The sequence below is a fragment of the Cyclospora cayetanensis genome, unplaced genomic scaffold, assembly GCF_002999335.1.
Source record: "Cyclospora cayetanensis isolate NF1_C8 unplaced genomic scaffold, CcayRef3 CcayRef3_contig_19, whole genome shotgun sequence".
NCBI classification, from domain to species: Eukaryota; Apicomplexa; class Conoidasida; order Eucoccidiorida; family Eimeriidae; genus Cyclospora; species Cyclospora cayetanensis.
In genome coordinates, this window is record NW_020312136.1 from 114,419 (window position 1) to 128,376 (window position 13,958).

Below are 13,958 nucleotides of genomic sequence, written 5' to 3' on the forward strand. Positions count from 1 at the left end.
AATTTACAATACATACTGGAGCATCCTAAGTAAATTCTGGAGTGGCCAACTCGGAGACAGCCGGACCCCAAAGAAGTGAGCGCAAGGAGTTACAACAAACTAAGGAACAAAACAAAGATATATGATGCAGAACAAATCAGAATCGTCATGAAAAATTCTCCTGTCACTGCTTCAGCGACCACCGCTGCACTCAAAGCAAAACTTGCAGAGGCAGCAAACCGGCAAATACAGGGAAGCATGCATCGGTGTCGCTTTCAGGTCACTGAAGTTCTCATTCCGGTGAAGAAGTTTGAATATCGCTTTAACTCAACCTGCTGCCCAAGCACGAAAGGAGACGAACAAATAACAAGCATAGACAAGTACAGATTCCTTAATCCTTTGCTTTTTGGTTAGCATCCTCAAATGTACTTATCTTCCATGTAGGAGAAGCATCATCCGCACCCTAAAGAGTGCTGCCAGCGCAAGTTGCGCCTTAAATGCCAATACACGTACAAGCTTAACAGGGGAAAGGACCGGCAGATGACAAGCTGATAGACGGACTTGCTCCTTATTCTTTCTGGTCCCCGTTCACTTTGCTTGCTCCTGGATAGTACCCTAGCTGTTGAATCTCCTTGACAACAGCGAGGAGCGCACCCTGACTGCTGTCAACGGTCACAAAGTCCGCGGCATTCTTCACCACTGGCATCGCGTTTCCAACAGCTACCGCAGTGCCTGCGACGCTAAACATTGACAAATCGTTTTCTGCGTCCCCCATTACCAGCACTTCCTCTGGAGAAAGCCCTAGGGCCTGGCAGAGGGCAATAACGCCGCTGCCTTTAGAAAAACCTTTGCGGTGTGCCCCTAAGGCATTCGAGCGCCACTTTGTGAACTCGAGCTCTCCCTCAAATTGCTGTTCTAGCACAGACCTTGCTTCATCAATTAGAGCAGAGTCAGCGTGAACAGAAAGTGCGTAGTAGGGAGTCATCTCTTCTTCAGCATATTCAGATTCGTGAGTTTTCATGGCAGATTCTGTTTGTGGCATTTCCGCAATCCGTGGGTTTAGTATGGCTTCTTCTTTCGATATTTTTTCGTACTCAAAAGACGAAAAACCATGGCGTTTAAAGGCTTCGACAAGTCTTTCGTGAAGGTCTTTGCTGAATGGCCCGTCATGCACAATCTCGCCATTTTCGCCCACAACAAATGCGCCGTTCATAAAAATACCAGGTGTTAGTAGGCTTTTAGCGCTGCCATCTTCGGCATCGCTGGAGCCGTTGAAACTGCTTGCTGAGAGCCCCATAGCATGTTCGCCAATGGCGCGTTTAATGTTGCTTGGCCCTCTGCCAGTGGAGAAGCCACATTGAATGCCAAGTTTTCTAGCCAGGAGTATACCCCGAATATTCTCTTCAACGAACCGGCCTTGTTCCCCTGTCAGAGTCCCGTCAAAGTCTGACAGGATCAATCGGATGGGACGCGGGGGAGGCGGCAGAGAAACTGGCTTCTCCAGATGTTCCAGGATTGCTTCTGAATTTGGTGATATAGCTGCTGCAAATACGGGCAGAAGCAGGAAAAGTACAAGAGAGATCCGGGGAGGCTCCATTTTTGTGGAATCGGGCAATCGGACAAAAGGGAGGAAATCGACAAAGGGAAAGGAGAGTAGAATGCAGAAAGTCTCCAGTGCACAAGTCCTCCACAATAAAACCAAAATCTAAACAGGGATCAAAAAACAATGGGCAAAAGGTGTGGAGGTACCGACGAGCTTGAGGAGACGGGCACACGAGTGCTTGGTGCAGCCTGGTAGTTGGTCCTAGGCACAAGAAAGACAGTGGATGGCCGCACCATTTAAATAAAACTTTTGTAGTCCATCTCTTAACCAAATCAAAAATTGTTAAGATTTCAATCATTCTGTGCTAACTTCAAATGACACTTTCCCTCCAGTGTGGGGAGCGAGTGGGGTCGCACTCCTGCTCGTCCTATTTTAAAACGGGCTGCAAGATGAAACGACGGAAGTAGATTCCAATTAAAAGAGGCTTTATGGATTTCTGTTTATAGATAATAGGCTTTTCGCCCCCCCAAAACTATTAAGTAGTGCTAGCAAGTTGTTTCCCTTTCGTCGTCTCGGTCGATTTATTGAATTGCAGCCGACTTCCCTATGTTGTTCCTTGCTTACGCTTTATCGTGTGAAGGCACTCAGCAGGCCCCCAACAATCAAATCCATGAAAACAGTCGAGATGACTAACCGTGAACACGGCTGTTTACGCCAGTGCGAGGGTTTAGGACGTAGTGACGGCGTGCCCCTCTTGACTAGTCTTCAACACTTCGCTCCGCCACGGTCATTCGCTTGTTTCTTTCATAAGATCAAATCCCCCTGACCATAACCCCGAGAAGCTGGCTTGTGGTGCCCCTTTTCGCGGTCTTGCCTGTCCTACTTTTGCGTCTGTTTCAACTGTGCTCTATGCTCTCACCACAGGCCTTGGGAGCATTCTGCGTATTCCCCAAAAGTTGTAGCAGTTCGCAGCAACCCCAAAAGCCTTGGGGCAAACGGATGTCTCTTTCTGTCTTCTCGGTTTGTGGAATAGCCCCCAATATCCCCGAAGTTCGCTTCCTTTTTGCTTCGCAGCCCCTACGCAGTTCGACGTTCTTTTCCTGGTCCTCCTCCAACTTTTTCTCTTTATGTCCATCCTGTTCTTTTTCTCTGTCCTTCTCATTCCCATCCGTTGTCCCTTCCAGATCTTTCTTTGACCGAAGGACTGCCTGGCAACACTGCTGCATAGCAGCATCTAACGCTACTGTTTCTCTCTCTCTCAGTTTCTTGAATAACTTCAGGAACAGGTGGCGAGGCAAGCGCTTGGCCCCCAGGGTTTCCTTATAAGGAAGCGGCATGCCAAAGTCCAGCAGCTGGTAGCCTACAGCACGGCGCACAACGGGGCACACACCTGCAGAAAAAAGCACCTGCACTGGACTCTTCCACTGTTGCCAAAAAAATATACTCGAGTTATTCACGCGGCAAGCCGTTGATCATAGCTAGCACCGAGTCTGGAATGCAGAAAGATACAGCGAAAAAGAAAACAGCGCGAGAGACACTCAGACAACGACAGCCGCTCACCAGCTGTGCGGAGGAGGAGGCGAACAGCTGCAATTTGCGCGGCGCCTGCGGAATCCGCATCAGTGAACGCTGTAAGGCTCGTGTATACCTGACCGACAGACACTCCAATCTCTCCGGCCACAAGACAGAGGCCTTTGTAAGAGCTGCTGGGAGCCCCCACAATCGACGAAGAACCCAGGGAGGACAGAACCTCTGACAAATCGGGGCCCGCTGCTCCTGGACCTTCTGAGGCTTCTGCTGTCGAGAATACTGCAGAAGCCTCTACCACTGTTTGGCGCGTGCTTGCGGTGTTGAGTTCGCGCTGGGGTTTAAGTGGTAGCAGCCGAAGTCTCTCCAAATCGCAGAGCCGCGTCCAAATCTCGAAGCTGTGCACCTTCACATCCGGTGCGCATAGATGATCCCTGCTCGAGCACTGCGTATTAGAAGTAGAGGACGAGGAACTGCTACCGCTTTCTGTATTATTTTCTTGTATTCGTGCAACGTTAGGGGGTCCCTGAAGCCCTAAGTGAGCGTCACGCAGGGTTCGCCTGTGGAGCGCTCTAAGGCACTTTGGTTAAACATCACACAGCAGATGCAAAACCTAAGAGCGCATTAGCTCATCCCTTCTCAGACAGAAAAAGTTCGCTGCCTCTGTTTGCCGTCCCCTGTCCCATTCGTTATATATTCTATCTAGGCCTACTGCAGCGCTACTGGAATGCGCAGAAACTTTGCTTCTCCCCTTTAGTCCCTCTAAAAGCAAGCTCCCCAATTCATCAGGGAGCCTGTCGACCAGCCAAGGGAGACACAAGAAAGGCTTATGAGATTGAAACGCTGCAATTGAGGACAGAAGATACAAGGAACACAGGAACAGGGATAAAGTTGAGCTGAACGATACAGGCTAGGGCGCACCTGTCTGACAGGCCTCCACAACCAGTTTTCCCCATGACGGCGCACACAGCCACCCAATACCTGACGATCACAGCAGCAAGCCTCATTTCCTAAAGTCTCTAAAGCACACATCGCTGGCTAAGAAAGAAGCAGCGTGAATGTCAAGCTAAATAGCTAGCTGGCTACTTGGTTCTTGCTATACCTCGAAGTGACTACCTATTCGGTGAGGTAGTGCACAGAATGGGGGCTAGTTAAATGGTTAGCGGAGAATGCCACAAGGAGCATGAGTAAATGCAAGAGCGTAGTTTGTAACCTCGTCGAAAGCCTTGTCAACTGAGAAAAGAAAGTGCCTGGCCTTGCGCCTCAGACTTTTTGGGGCAGGCAGACGGCCAACTTCTGTATTCAGGAGAAGGCACATTCGCTCGAAGTGCAGTTTGGGAAGGAGCAAGACAGTCTGCTCCTGAGAAGAAGCACCTGCATGGGAGAGAACTCAAGCAGTGTACGAAACATTCGGCTGGCAAAGCGAAACACACAAAAGAGAAGACCCGCATCCAGATAACGCAGCACAGGGAAAGGGTTAGTAGAAGAGGAAAAAACGAGCGTCATCGATTGCTGAATCCCGCATACCAGGACCCCTCAGGTAAACAATCATCAAAGCAGATGCGAAGAAGACCAGGCTAGAAATCACTGACTGCTTGAATGATGGAAGGACTCTGCTACAGGCAAGAAGCCGGCGCGACAGAGGCGGGCGTAGGCACATGGAGACGCCTCGTGCGCCCAAGAGAAGGAACCTGAAGCATCAGCAGGAAACTGCCAGACCAACCAGTCAAAATATAAGTTGTAAGAATCACACTTGAAGGCACTGATAAGTTGCAACGACATAGTAGCCCTGCGCTGTCCCATGGGAGTGGAAGTGTTCCATTTTTCAAGATCTTTCGCAGCTTCAGGTTCCTGAACTCCGCGTAAGGCAGCCCTGAGATCTCTTCTTGCAGACCATCCCATTCTAAATTTTTTCTAATGAAGGGAAAGTATGGGGTGACGGGAAATATAAGAAATGCTACGTAGGGGAGAAAGTATTGGTTAGAAGTACTTGCCTTGGAATCCGCTTTGTGTTATTGCATCTGCAAGCTGTTCCTCGTCTGTCTGCTGCTCGACGGCGGGAAGATACGATAGAAAGGGATTGGCCTTAAGTATTGAAGATAGGATAGACAAAGGCACGTGGAAACAACTACAGCTACAGCAGAACGAACACCGGCATGCGTGATGACGCGCTGCAGTTATACTGGTGCCTCTTGCAACCCCCAGCAAACAGGATCCACACCCGTATATCTTGTTGCTAGTGACAATGCTGCGGCTCTTGCTGCGGCTCTTGCTGCTGCCCTCGTTGTTTGCTACAGTGTTCCTTCCACCATTGCTACTCCCATTGCCTCTGGGCAAGCCATCTAGAGCTCCTCGGTCTGCCCCTGAATCCTGAGGGAAGCTACTAACACTTGAAGGATCCACCGGAGTCTTGTGACATGAACAGCCGCAGCAGCAGCAACAGGCTCTAACGTCTGCTGTGGAGAGGGGAATGTCGGCACACATGTACATTCTACACACTATCAATGCGCTAACGCCGAATGAACGATTGTCTTGGCTCCTGCTGGGGCTGTAAGAGATAGAACACCTGATGGGCAGTCTTCTATGAGAATTTCCGTTCTTTGATCTTCTGCCCCTGGTCTTCTCCCTATCCTTTACTTCCGATGTGACATATCCTTCTTTCTCTTTGTGGCTGTCGCATGCAGGCGTGAAAATGAGGTGCAAAGTAAACAAAACGTTCATAGTTTTCCAGGCATAGTATTCATTCATACTCTACAAACACGCAAATGTAGGGTCTCCATTACGGGCTTGTGTGGCCCTTCCGGGGGCCCTGCAACCGGGCCCTTTGTACCTACCCCCGGGCGTACCTTTTGCACGACCTTTCGTTTATATGCTGTATTCTTTATCCTTTTTGCTTCGATTTTATGTGGTCTGCCCCAGAGGAATATTTACGGCTTGCAAATTGGTCAGCGGTAGGGTTATTGTAGCTCCAAGTGCGTTTAGAAGGGCAAAGTATTGGCAAGGCAGCATCCTGACTTGACCGAGCGTATAATGAAGACTTGCCATTACGTTGCTTTTAGTCCACCTTTATATGCGCGTTTGCGTTCCGCTGGCGGAAGCAATTCGCTATTGCCTCAAAGGCTCTATCTTGCTGGTCCTTCTGATGCATGCGGCCAATTAGATATAAATTGGAACAGTGATGGTTGGAAACGCAAAAATACCCTTATTTTCTGGTATGTTTCTGCACATTGGAGAGCGTTCATTTTTCGATGTGAATTAACGATGCTTCATTACCATTCAACACCACAGGCTGACTACTTTTCATTCACCTCATGGTGTGCAGGTGTTACTTCGATGGAATTGCAAAGGGGTTAATGTGTCAAGAAAGTGATGGAAGACGGCTTCCGTTGCTGGTTCGGCTTCTGGTGTTTCAAGTTTTATCTTGCACTTCAGCTACAGTTTGCGTAAAGAGACATCGTGATCCAGACTCACTACAACCTTACTAGAAAGCTAATAACTGTTTTCTAGGAGAGCTCCCGCCTTCCCCTGCGCACTCCCCTTGAAGTTCCCAACATGAGAGAAGAGGGGAAGTTAGGGTGCCCGCAGCTCCACTCTTTAGGCATTCTGAGCTGTCACAGTCAGGTGCATATAACATCAGGCGCACACGCACACAATATTGCGTCTTTTGTACTGAGCTAGCTGTATTTTGCGGTCATCAAGGTATACGAACACAAACCAATAAGTCAGTTCTGTACCAACATGCTTTGCAGTAGAAAGTGTTCAATGTAGCTGAGCCCCCTTAGGCATCCATCTGCAGCTTTCCTTTCCCCATTCCGAAACGAACGCCATCGGTTTTTGTACCGCTTCATCGAGACCAGCTGCGTGCAGGACACCGTAAGTGTTCCCGCATTCCCGTACTAACGTCACTCTTTACGCATGCAGAAGCGTGGAAAGAGTGTATCTGAGAAAATTAAATAAGTACGTCAGCCACTTCAATGAGCTCGCAGGGAACAAAGACAAACATGTCTGTCAATAAAGCGCTGAGAATGTGAGCTTCCTACTACGAGAGAATAGAAGTCAATCAAAACAAGTAAGATATGCGAAGCAGTCGAAATACGCACAAAATCAGCAATGAACCTATGTCTCACAGAAAAATCTATTAAAGAAAGTAAAGTGGCGCATGCAGCGTGTCGCTTCAAAGAGCCGAAGGAGGCATCAGTAATAGTAGGGACAACACCTGAGAGTGCATGCGCATAGACCTGAGCGCAGTAAACACCTGAACAATAATAACAGGGAAGGGTCCAAGCAATACGATTGATGAAGGTAGCTATCCCAGGCAGAACATGCGCTATGGAAGAACAAACAGCAAGCGGCTCGCATAGTATTGTCCATGGGCAACCAGCGCTGTGAACAGAGCTTTGAATTCTTCAGCAAGAAACAGAGCCCTCAACCGCTTCTTCGAGAACCACCAAGGTTGATATTTTCCCTTCGCCTTCACTAGAAACACCCGTCTAGCGTGCTGTCAGCGCTCAATATCTCTAAAATCCAGCACTTCTACGCACCGTGTAAAGCATGCCGATCCACCAGCGCCAAGTTTGGAGGCTCGATATACAGAGCCGACTACCGAGTATCACAATTCCGCGCTTGCCTTTATTAAGCTTTTCTCATGGCTGCAGCCTCATTAGCTAGCTGTTCTGTAAGTCCTTCCGCTGGCAAGGGTGGCTACTGACCCTAAAATGCCAATCCCGGGCCCCGATAGGAGAGGTGCTTTTTAATGTAGACCAGGGGTGCAGGAGAGCAACGAGTGGACGAGTGTACCGTTGTGAAATAGGCCCTTTCTGCACAAAATATCGAGCTAAGCAAATGGATACTGTGCTGATGGAGTTGTCGATACTGTGTGGCTAGTGTGCTCAGTCTGTCCATATGTCTTACGGTGGTTTTCAGGGGTCCTGATGTGTTCACCGTGCAGGCGGGTCATAAAGGCTAATCAGAACGCCCTAGCGAGCTTTTAATCTCTTTCGGCAATGCTAGTTAGGGGAATCTGTGAACTTTCCAGACATGAGCTATATATAAGGTATAAATGTGCGACTTCCTGAGCCATGGCAGAATTGGAACGAGTGATTCAACGGTACCTTCGCTGAGTCGGCAGACAATGACGTGAAGGCTATAACAAGCCTCGAGTTCCGGCACTTCAATGATAAGTTGCATGGTGAGCTTACAATAATTCCCATTAGGAGCCGGCAGGTTTTGCAAATGTCCGGGTTTAGAAAAACTGCGCTTTTTACTGGTTTATCAAGATGTGGATTATATCCATCATTGGTATGTTCAGGTTTATTGAAGCCTTCTGCTAAACCTCGGGCTACACGTTTCATCTTATTCTTCCGCCAATCGGCGAGTGTTACTCTGCAGAGCGAGAGTATGTTGCGGATGGTTTACACGCCCTCAAGTTGTTTTGTAAAATGCCAGTGGTGTTGGTGCAGATAGATCTAGTATGCGGAAAATTGCACTTGGAGCCTGCCTAGCGCCAAATCGTTAGCCTTTAAAGCATGAGTTATGTTTATTACGATGTAAAGGAAGCACTGAATGCATGATTTGGCGTATCGCAAATTCGATTCATTGCAAAGTAGATTACGCATGACCGCTGCGCGCAGGTAGGCTGGCTGAGTATGTGGAGCTGCATGCATGTCTTGGAGCGGGTCACAGAATGCAGGAAACCGCATCCCCTTAGGCATATTTCCGCTTATCCCAGAAGCCTGTGGAATGACGGCGAAGAGACAGGATAATTCTTCGAAAAAGGCATGATAACATTTCATTCGTTTTGCTAAGGTTTGTTACTTCAGGATAGCCTAAGGAAGACTATAGTAGGAGCATCATAGCATCCTTCATCTGAAGGTTCTGAACGCGTTTTGATGGCAAGAGAAAAGTTACGGACTTTGTATTGCAGGCCCCAGCGAAGCCTCATACGCACGGTGGTCAAGGATCAGAGGAGCTATGATGGCTGTAAGGCCTGGTTCTCGGGGTAATCATAGCTTAAATACAGAATAGCTTCAAGTGTTTGTATCAACAGGATTATAGCGGGTACCGTCTCAGATGTGCCTTGCTGCTGCAGACGCAGGTGCAACTGAAGATCTAGGGCTTTATTGAAAGTCCCGTAGCCACCTGAAGACAAAATTAAGCAAGAATCCAAGGACAAAGCCTTTCTAGTGCAAATCGTGGTTTTGGTACACCACATTGCATATCGTAGGGTCCGGTACACCATGACAAGCAAATGCCCATAATGCAACAAACACCAAAATTAGAAAGTGGACAAAAATATTCAACATTAATCTGTGGTTTAATTTTATTCTTTTACGCTGAAGAAATGCTAGAGAGACAGGAAGGCTCATGCTCCGGGCCTTGTCCCCAGACATCTACCGACCTTCTGGGTTGGGGGGCCCACAAGCTAATGTGAATTCACTAAAACAACGTGAAAATTACGAGATTCGAGCACATTATTGCCTTTAGAAAAGACATCAAATGTTAAGGGCCCATCAAGTGCAGCTAGTCCGAGCTAAGGAGTTGAAAGCAAGCTCAATTTCGCAGGCCCACCGTGTGGGCACATATTGATTTGGACCAGGCCTTAACCATTAACCACGGAAAGTGCGCCCTTTGCATAACGGACTGGAATATTGACAATCAATCTTCTTATCCTCGCAGATTCGTGGTGAATTTATAGGCCTTAGGATAGCAACTGGTCAGTGATTTGTCCGGCTGGTGGTCTCTCAAGTTCCGGCATCCCCTGCTTCCGAACCCCTTCAAATTATAGTTCTTCGTGTTCTAAATCGCTGCCAATTTGTTTCTATCCATACAAAAGCCGGATTCATGCATAGCCAATAGTGCAATATATGTCTATGCCCGGAAGTTTGGTACGGCAATCCATATGAGTCGATGTGCACCACAGGCCTTGAGCCGAAATCCTTGTAGAGATTCTCAGCGGAAGAGTGACAGGGTGTCATGAGCAAGAGGCTGTCAGTCAGCCCGTCCACCGTGGAACTCTCCTCAGAGAACCATGGCGCAGTCACGCCACTACACGAGAGCCTGCAGCTGGGGCTTGCAGAACCTCCGAAGTTGTGTGGGTACGGCAGCAGTGACGATGCCGTCGTGATGGGTATTCTGCAAGACATCGCAGAAAAGACAGTGAAGCAAGCCATAGCCAAACATCAGGAATGCGGTGGGAAAAAAGTTACTGCCGCCAGAATTCGTATCCTTCCAGGATCACTTCGCATGGGTGACGCTGGGCAGCACGAGGCATCTGTCCGCCAGTTGACACAAGAATTCGTTGTGCGGCAACAGCCTGATAGGAGGGGAAGAGAATCTTGCATTTTGGAACCCATAGTAAAGGCCTCAGAAGATGCTTGCAGTTTCTCACCGCTGCAAATCGACGAAACTCCTGCGTGCAGTGCTGCGGCACACTCCACAAGAAGCTCGATTGCGCCAGCCTCCCTGAGTCTTCTCTATGGCAGTGGAACCTCTACTCCAATATCTTATTCGCAGGCTTCAGGGACCCTTCGCCCAGTCGCACCTTATTCTACAACGCGCTTAATCAGCGGAGACAATTGTACCTGCAACTGTCCTCATGAGGCGTATAAGCCAACTCACCTTCACTCACCAAGCTCTGATGCCCACTATTTTTCACCTTGCTGCAATCTTTACGGCAGTTTACCTGCGGCCTCTCCATGCTGGATGGACAAGCCGCTTCCTTGTGCAATGCCACCAGTTGGTCCTGATGCTGAACAATTGACGGATTGCTGCATGGAGGGCTTCACTAGTCGTTCCAAGCTGAAGAATCTAGCTCCCGAGGCCAAGTCTCTCTTCAGAGATATTTTTAAACTCTGGACGATGAACTTGCACTATGAAGTAAGGACAACCGGGGGGCATATGACTGAGTAACACTGCGAATAACCCGCGTTGTGGGCAGCAACACGTGCCTAAGCCCTACGTATTTTACTGTATATGCGACTCTCCGATTTTCAGGAAGCTGCACGAGCAGTAAAGGCATGGATGGCTCGTCACCGGTGCTCCCACGGGCGGGAAGCATCAGAAGAGCAGGCACTTAAGGAGATTCCCCACCAATATGAGAAGTACCGAAATTTAGAGAGAGCGCTGGAAAGGCTGCAGCACCAGGTTTCTCCTCGGCTTTCCTCCTTGGGTCTAAGGCCTCTCCAGTCGTTGCTGGCAGCCAACACCATCGAGGTGAACTCCGTTAAAAGACGTTTAGTGGTGGACGGCAGAACTATGCGTAAATGTGGTGCCTGCAGACATAAAATGCTACTGCATATACAGTATACATGGCCTACGCTGTCTCTAATGCTGATCAGGAGCACAGTAATCAGGCGACTGACAGGCTAAGAAGACCCCAATTTGTTGGTTTCCGTCATCTAACAAATCAAGTCGCTAGGCTCAATGAGGTTTATTCACATCTTCAGCAACTCTCAATGGTAAGGCCATCGCAACAATTTGATCTAGACTAACCGATGACTTACCATCATGTATTGGCTTCAGCGGCTTCAATTGGCTTGTACATTAAATGCGATGCTGTCTTCCTACTTCGCAGATACTCCACAGTGTAGATCAGTGTGCTAGTGACCGGCCTGCCAACAATAGCACTGCAGTAGAAGGCAGAAATAAAAGCAATGCACTTCTTCTTAAAATAGTAAGGCGCACGTCTGTCGTAGTTTGCATTCCCATTAGGAGACACTTTAACATGCAACAGTCCATCAGGAAACTTGTGCCTCACTGTGGTCTTCCACAAACTTTCGATGTCCGGTGAGCGGATACTGATTCCCAATGCAACCATGTTACTTCCTTTGGCTGCTGCCAGCATCAACTGGGTGCCGTCTTAAAAACGACCACCAAGGCGTGTGAAGTACTGAAGCAGCAGCATATCCCTCAAGGGGAAAGTATAGAGGCTCACAGTTCCGATTCGCATGTGGTAAGCCAGTTGGAGTAGCCATTATCCTTTGTGTTGCAACAAATTATAATAGCACTGTAGCTGCCATGTTGAATACCCATGCATGCAATGGGTGCTGCAAATAAATGTGCCTCAGACAGCGACTCTTGAGTTGCAAAACCAAAAACTGATAAAGGAGATTCAGCAGCTCTCAGAGATGGTGACGGCCCAGCAAGCACTGATACGCGATTTGAGTGAAGCGAATCAACGCCATATAAGCGAAATCGTCAGGGTCAAAGGCAGACACCGCGTGTTCTGCAGAATCCTTCCAGGCGTGGATTCTCCGGCAGATTCTTACTCGTCTGTGACTTCGAAGCCTAGCTATGTTACATCTCAGGGTGTCACAACTTTGCACCTAAAGAGCTGTCCGGCATCAAAGCGTCAAACAAAAAGTCGCTTGACTTTAGCACATCCACAAGTCTCTTCGTTCGAGTTTGATCGGGTCTATGACGAACACTGTTCCACCAGTGATATATACAAAGACATGAAGGAGCTTACAGCTGCTGTGCTGTCTGGGAATGCGCTGTGAGCTTTTAATGGTGATTCAAAAGTAATATGCCTTGCCTTTATTGCCATTTTCAAGGCAGCACGCAGCTGATGCTGGTAGCAGCCAAAGGAGGTAAAAGTTACGTTGCAAATCAGCAGCCCACCGGTGGCCATTGAACCTGAAAAGCCTTATGATTCCTCCCTCACCTAGGAGTATATTGCATTGTGTGATGCGCTCTGGCTTTCATAGAACCATTATAGTCGTCGGACCGCCTATGTCTGGAAAGGCAACAACACTTTTTTTTCGTCCAGCCAAAGCTTGGAACGACGAGGGTGCTGAAAAGAATTCAGGGGAAGCTGGGCTGGTGGTCCAATACCTCTTACACTTTTACGAGTTGCTTAGAAAGCGATGCAATATGGCGCCTCAAAAAGGAAGTGTTAAAGCCACGCTGAGCTGCACGTGTGTCGAGGTCTACAACGAAACCTTGCTGGATGCTTTCGAGCCTCTGCCTGCAAAGGGCAGAGAACGGCCTGAAGTTGTTAAAAATGCCAGAACCGGTAAAGCCTACGCTTGTCAGGAGCGTTATATGAAATTACACTTTCAAATACCTTAAATGCAAGGGACAACATGAGGAGGTTGAGGAAAATGAGTGTATGGTATATCTATGGATTACGGCCGTTTTCAGGAGAGGTACGTGTAACGAACCTGCGGCGAGTCGGTGGTGAAGTTACTGCGGATACAGTCGAAACGGCACCTGAACAAAGCACCATGGTGGATGAAATAATCGCAGAGCTACGAGGGGCTATGGAGAGACGAAACGCTGCAGGACGAAAATCTCACGTGATTTTTACTGCCGCTTTCGAGGTACTAGGTTAATGTAAAAGTTGATTGCTGAAAGGCCTCGTCCTACGCAAGGATTAGATGAAAGAGCTGCAGGACTTATTATTAATGTTCCTCATTGCTCTTCACTCAGGTCCTTGACCACACTCTGGGAAAGCAACAGACGGGAAAGATGGCTTTCGGCTTAGTTGCTGCTTCAGCGAACCCTGCACTGAAGCCGCCCTTTGATGCAACGCCTACCACGTATGAAGTTCCACAGATTGGGCACCTTCAAGATGCCGTTGCATCAATCCATCTGACAAATCATGCAATAAACTCCCTTCGTACTATTCTCCAAGGTAAGCTTGTGAATACCACAATTTTGCATCTTTTTGTATTCATTCATCAGCGAAGAAATCGAAATGTAATTGTTGCAATTGTGCTACTTTGCTTTTGGCAGCTCGCAAATCATCCCGTGGATGGGAACTTGACGAAGAAATCTTTAGGGGGAGCACATTCACAAGAATACTTGAAGACGGACTCAAGCGGCCTGCTCTGAGCGTTGTGCTCATGACAGTTCGTAATGATTCATTGCGCTTGAACATGGCTGCTTTCTACGCTAGTATATGTGCTCG

The 13,958-nt window shown here is 48.3% G+C and overlaps 2 protein-coding genes across 2 annotated transcripts; both read right to left on the reverse strand.

Moving 5' to 3' along the window:
• Nucleotides 1-547: 547 nt before the first annotated feature.
• On the reverse strand, nt 548-1,576 carry LOC113147332 (sugar phosphatase YidA-like). Its single transcript, XM_026337543.1, has one exon. The coding sequence runs from the start codon at nt 1,574-1,576 to the stop codon at nt 548-550; it is 1,029 nt and encodes a 342-aa protein (XP_026193328.1).
• Nucleotides 1,577-2,418: 842 nt separating this feature from the next.
• LOC34620417 lies at nt 2,419-4,951 on the reverse strand. Its single transcript, XM_026337546.1, has 5 exons — nt 4,642-4,951; nt 4,263-4,282; nt 3,971-4,030; nt 3,083-3,629; nt 2,419-2,882 (listed from the first exon to the last, which is right to left on the reverse strand). The coding sequence occupies exons 1-5, from the start codon at nt 4,949-4,951 to the stop codon at nt 2,419-2,421; spliced, it is 1,401 nt and encodes a 466-aa protein (XP_026193331.1).
• Between the last annotated feature and the right edge of the window lie 9,007 nt (nt 4,952-13,958).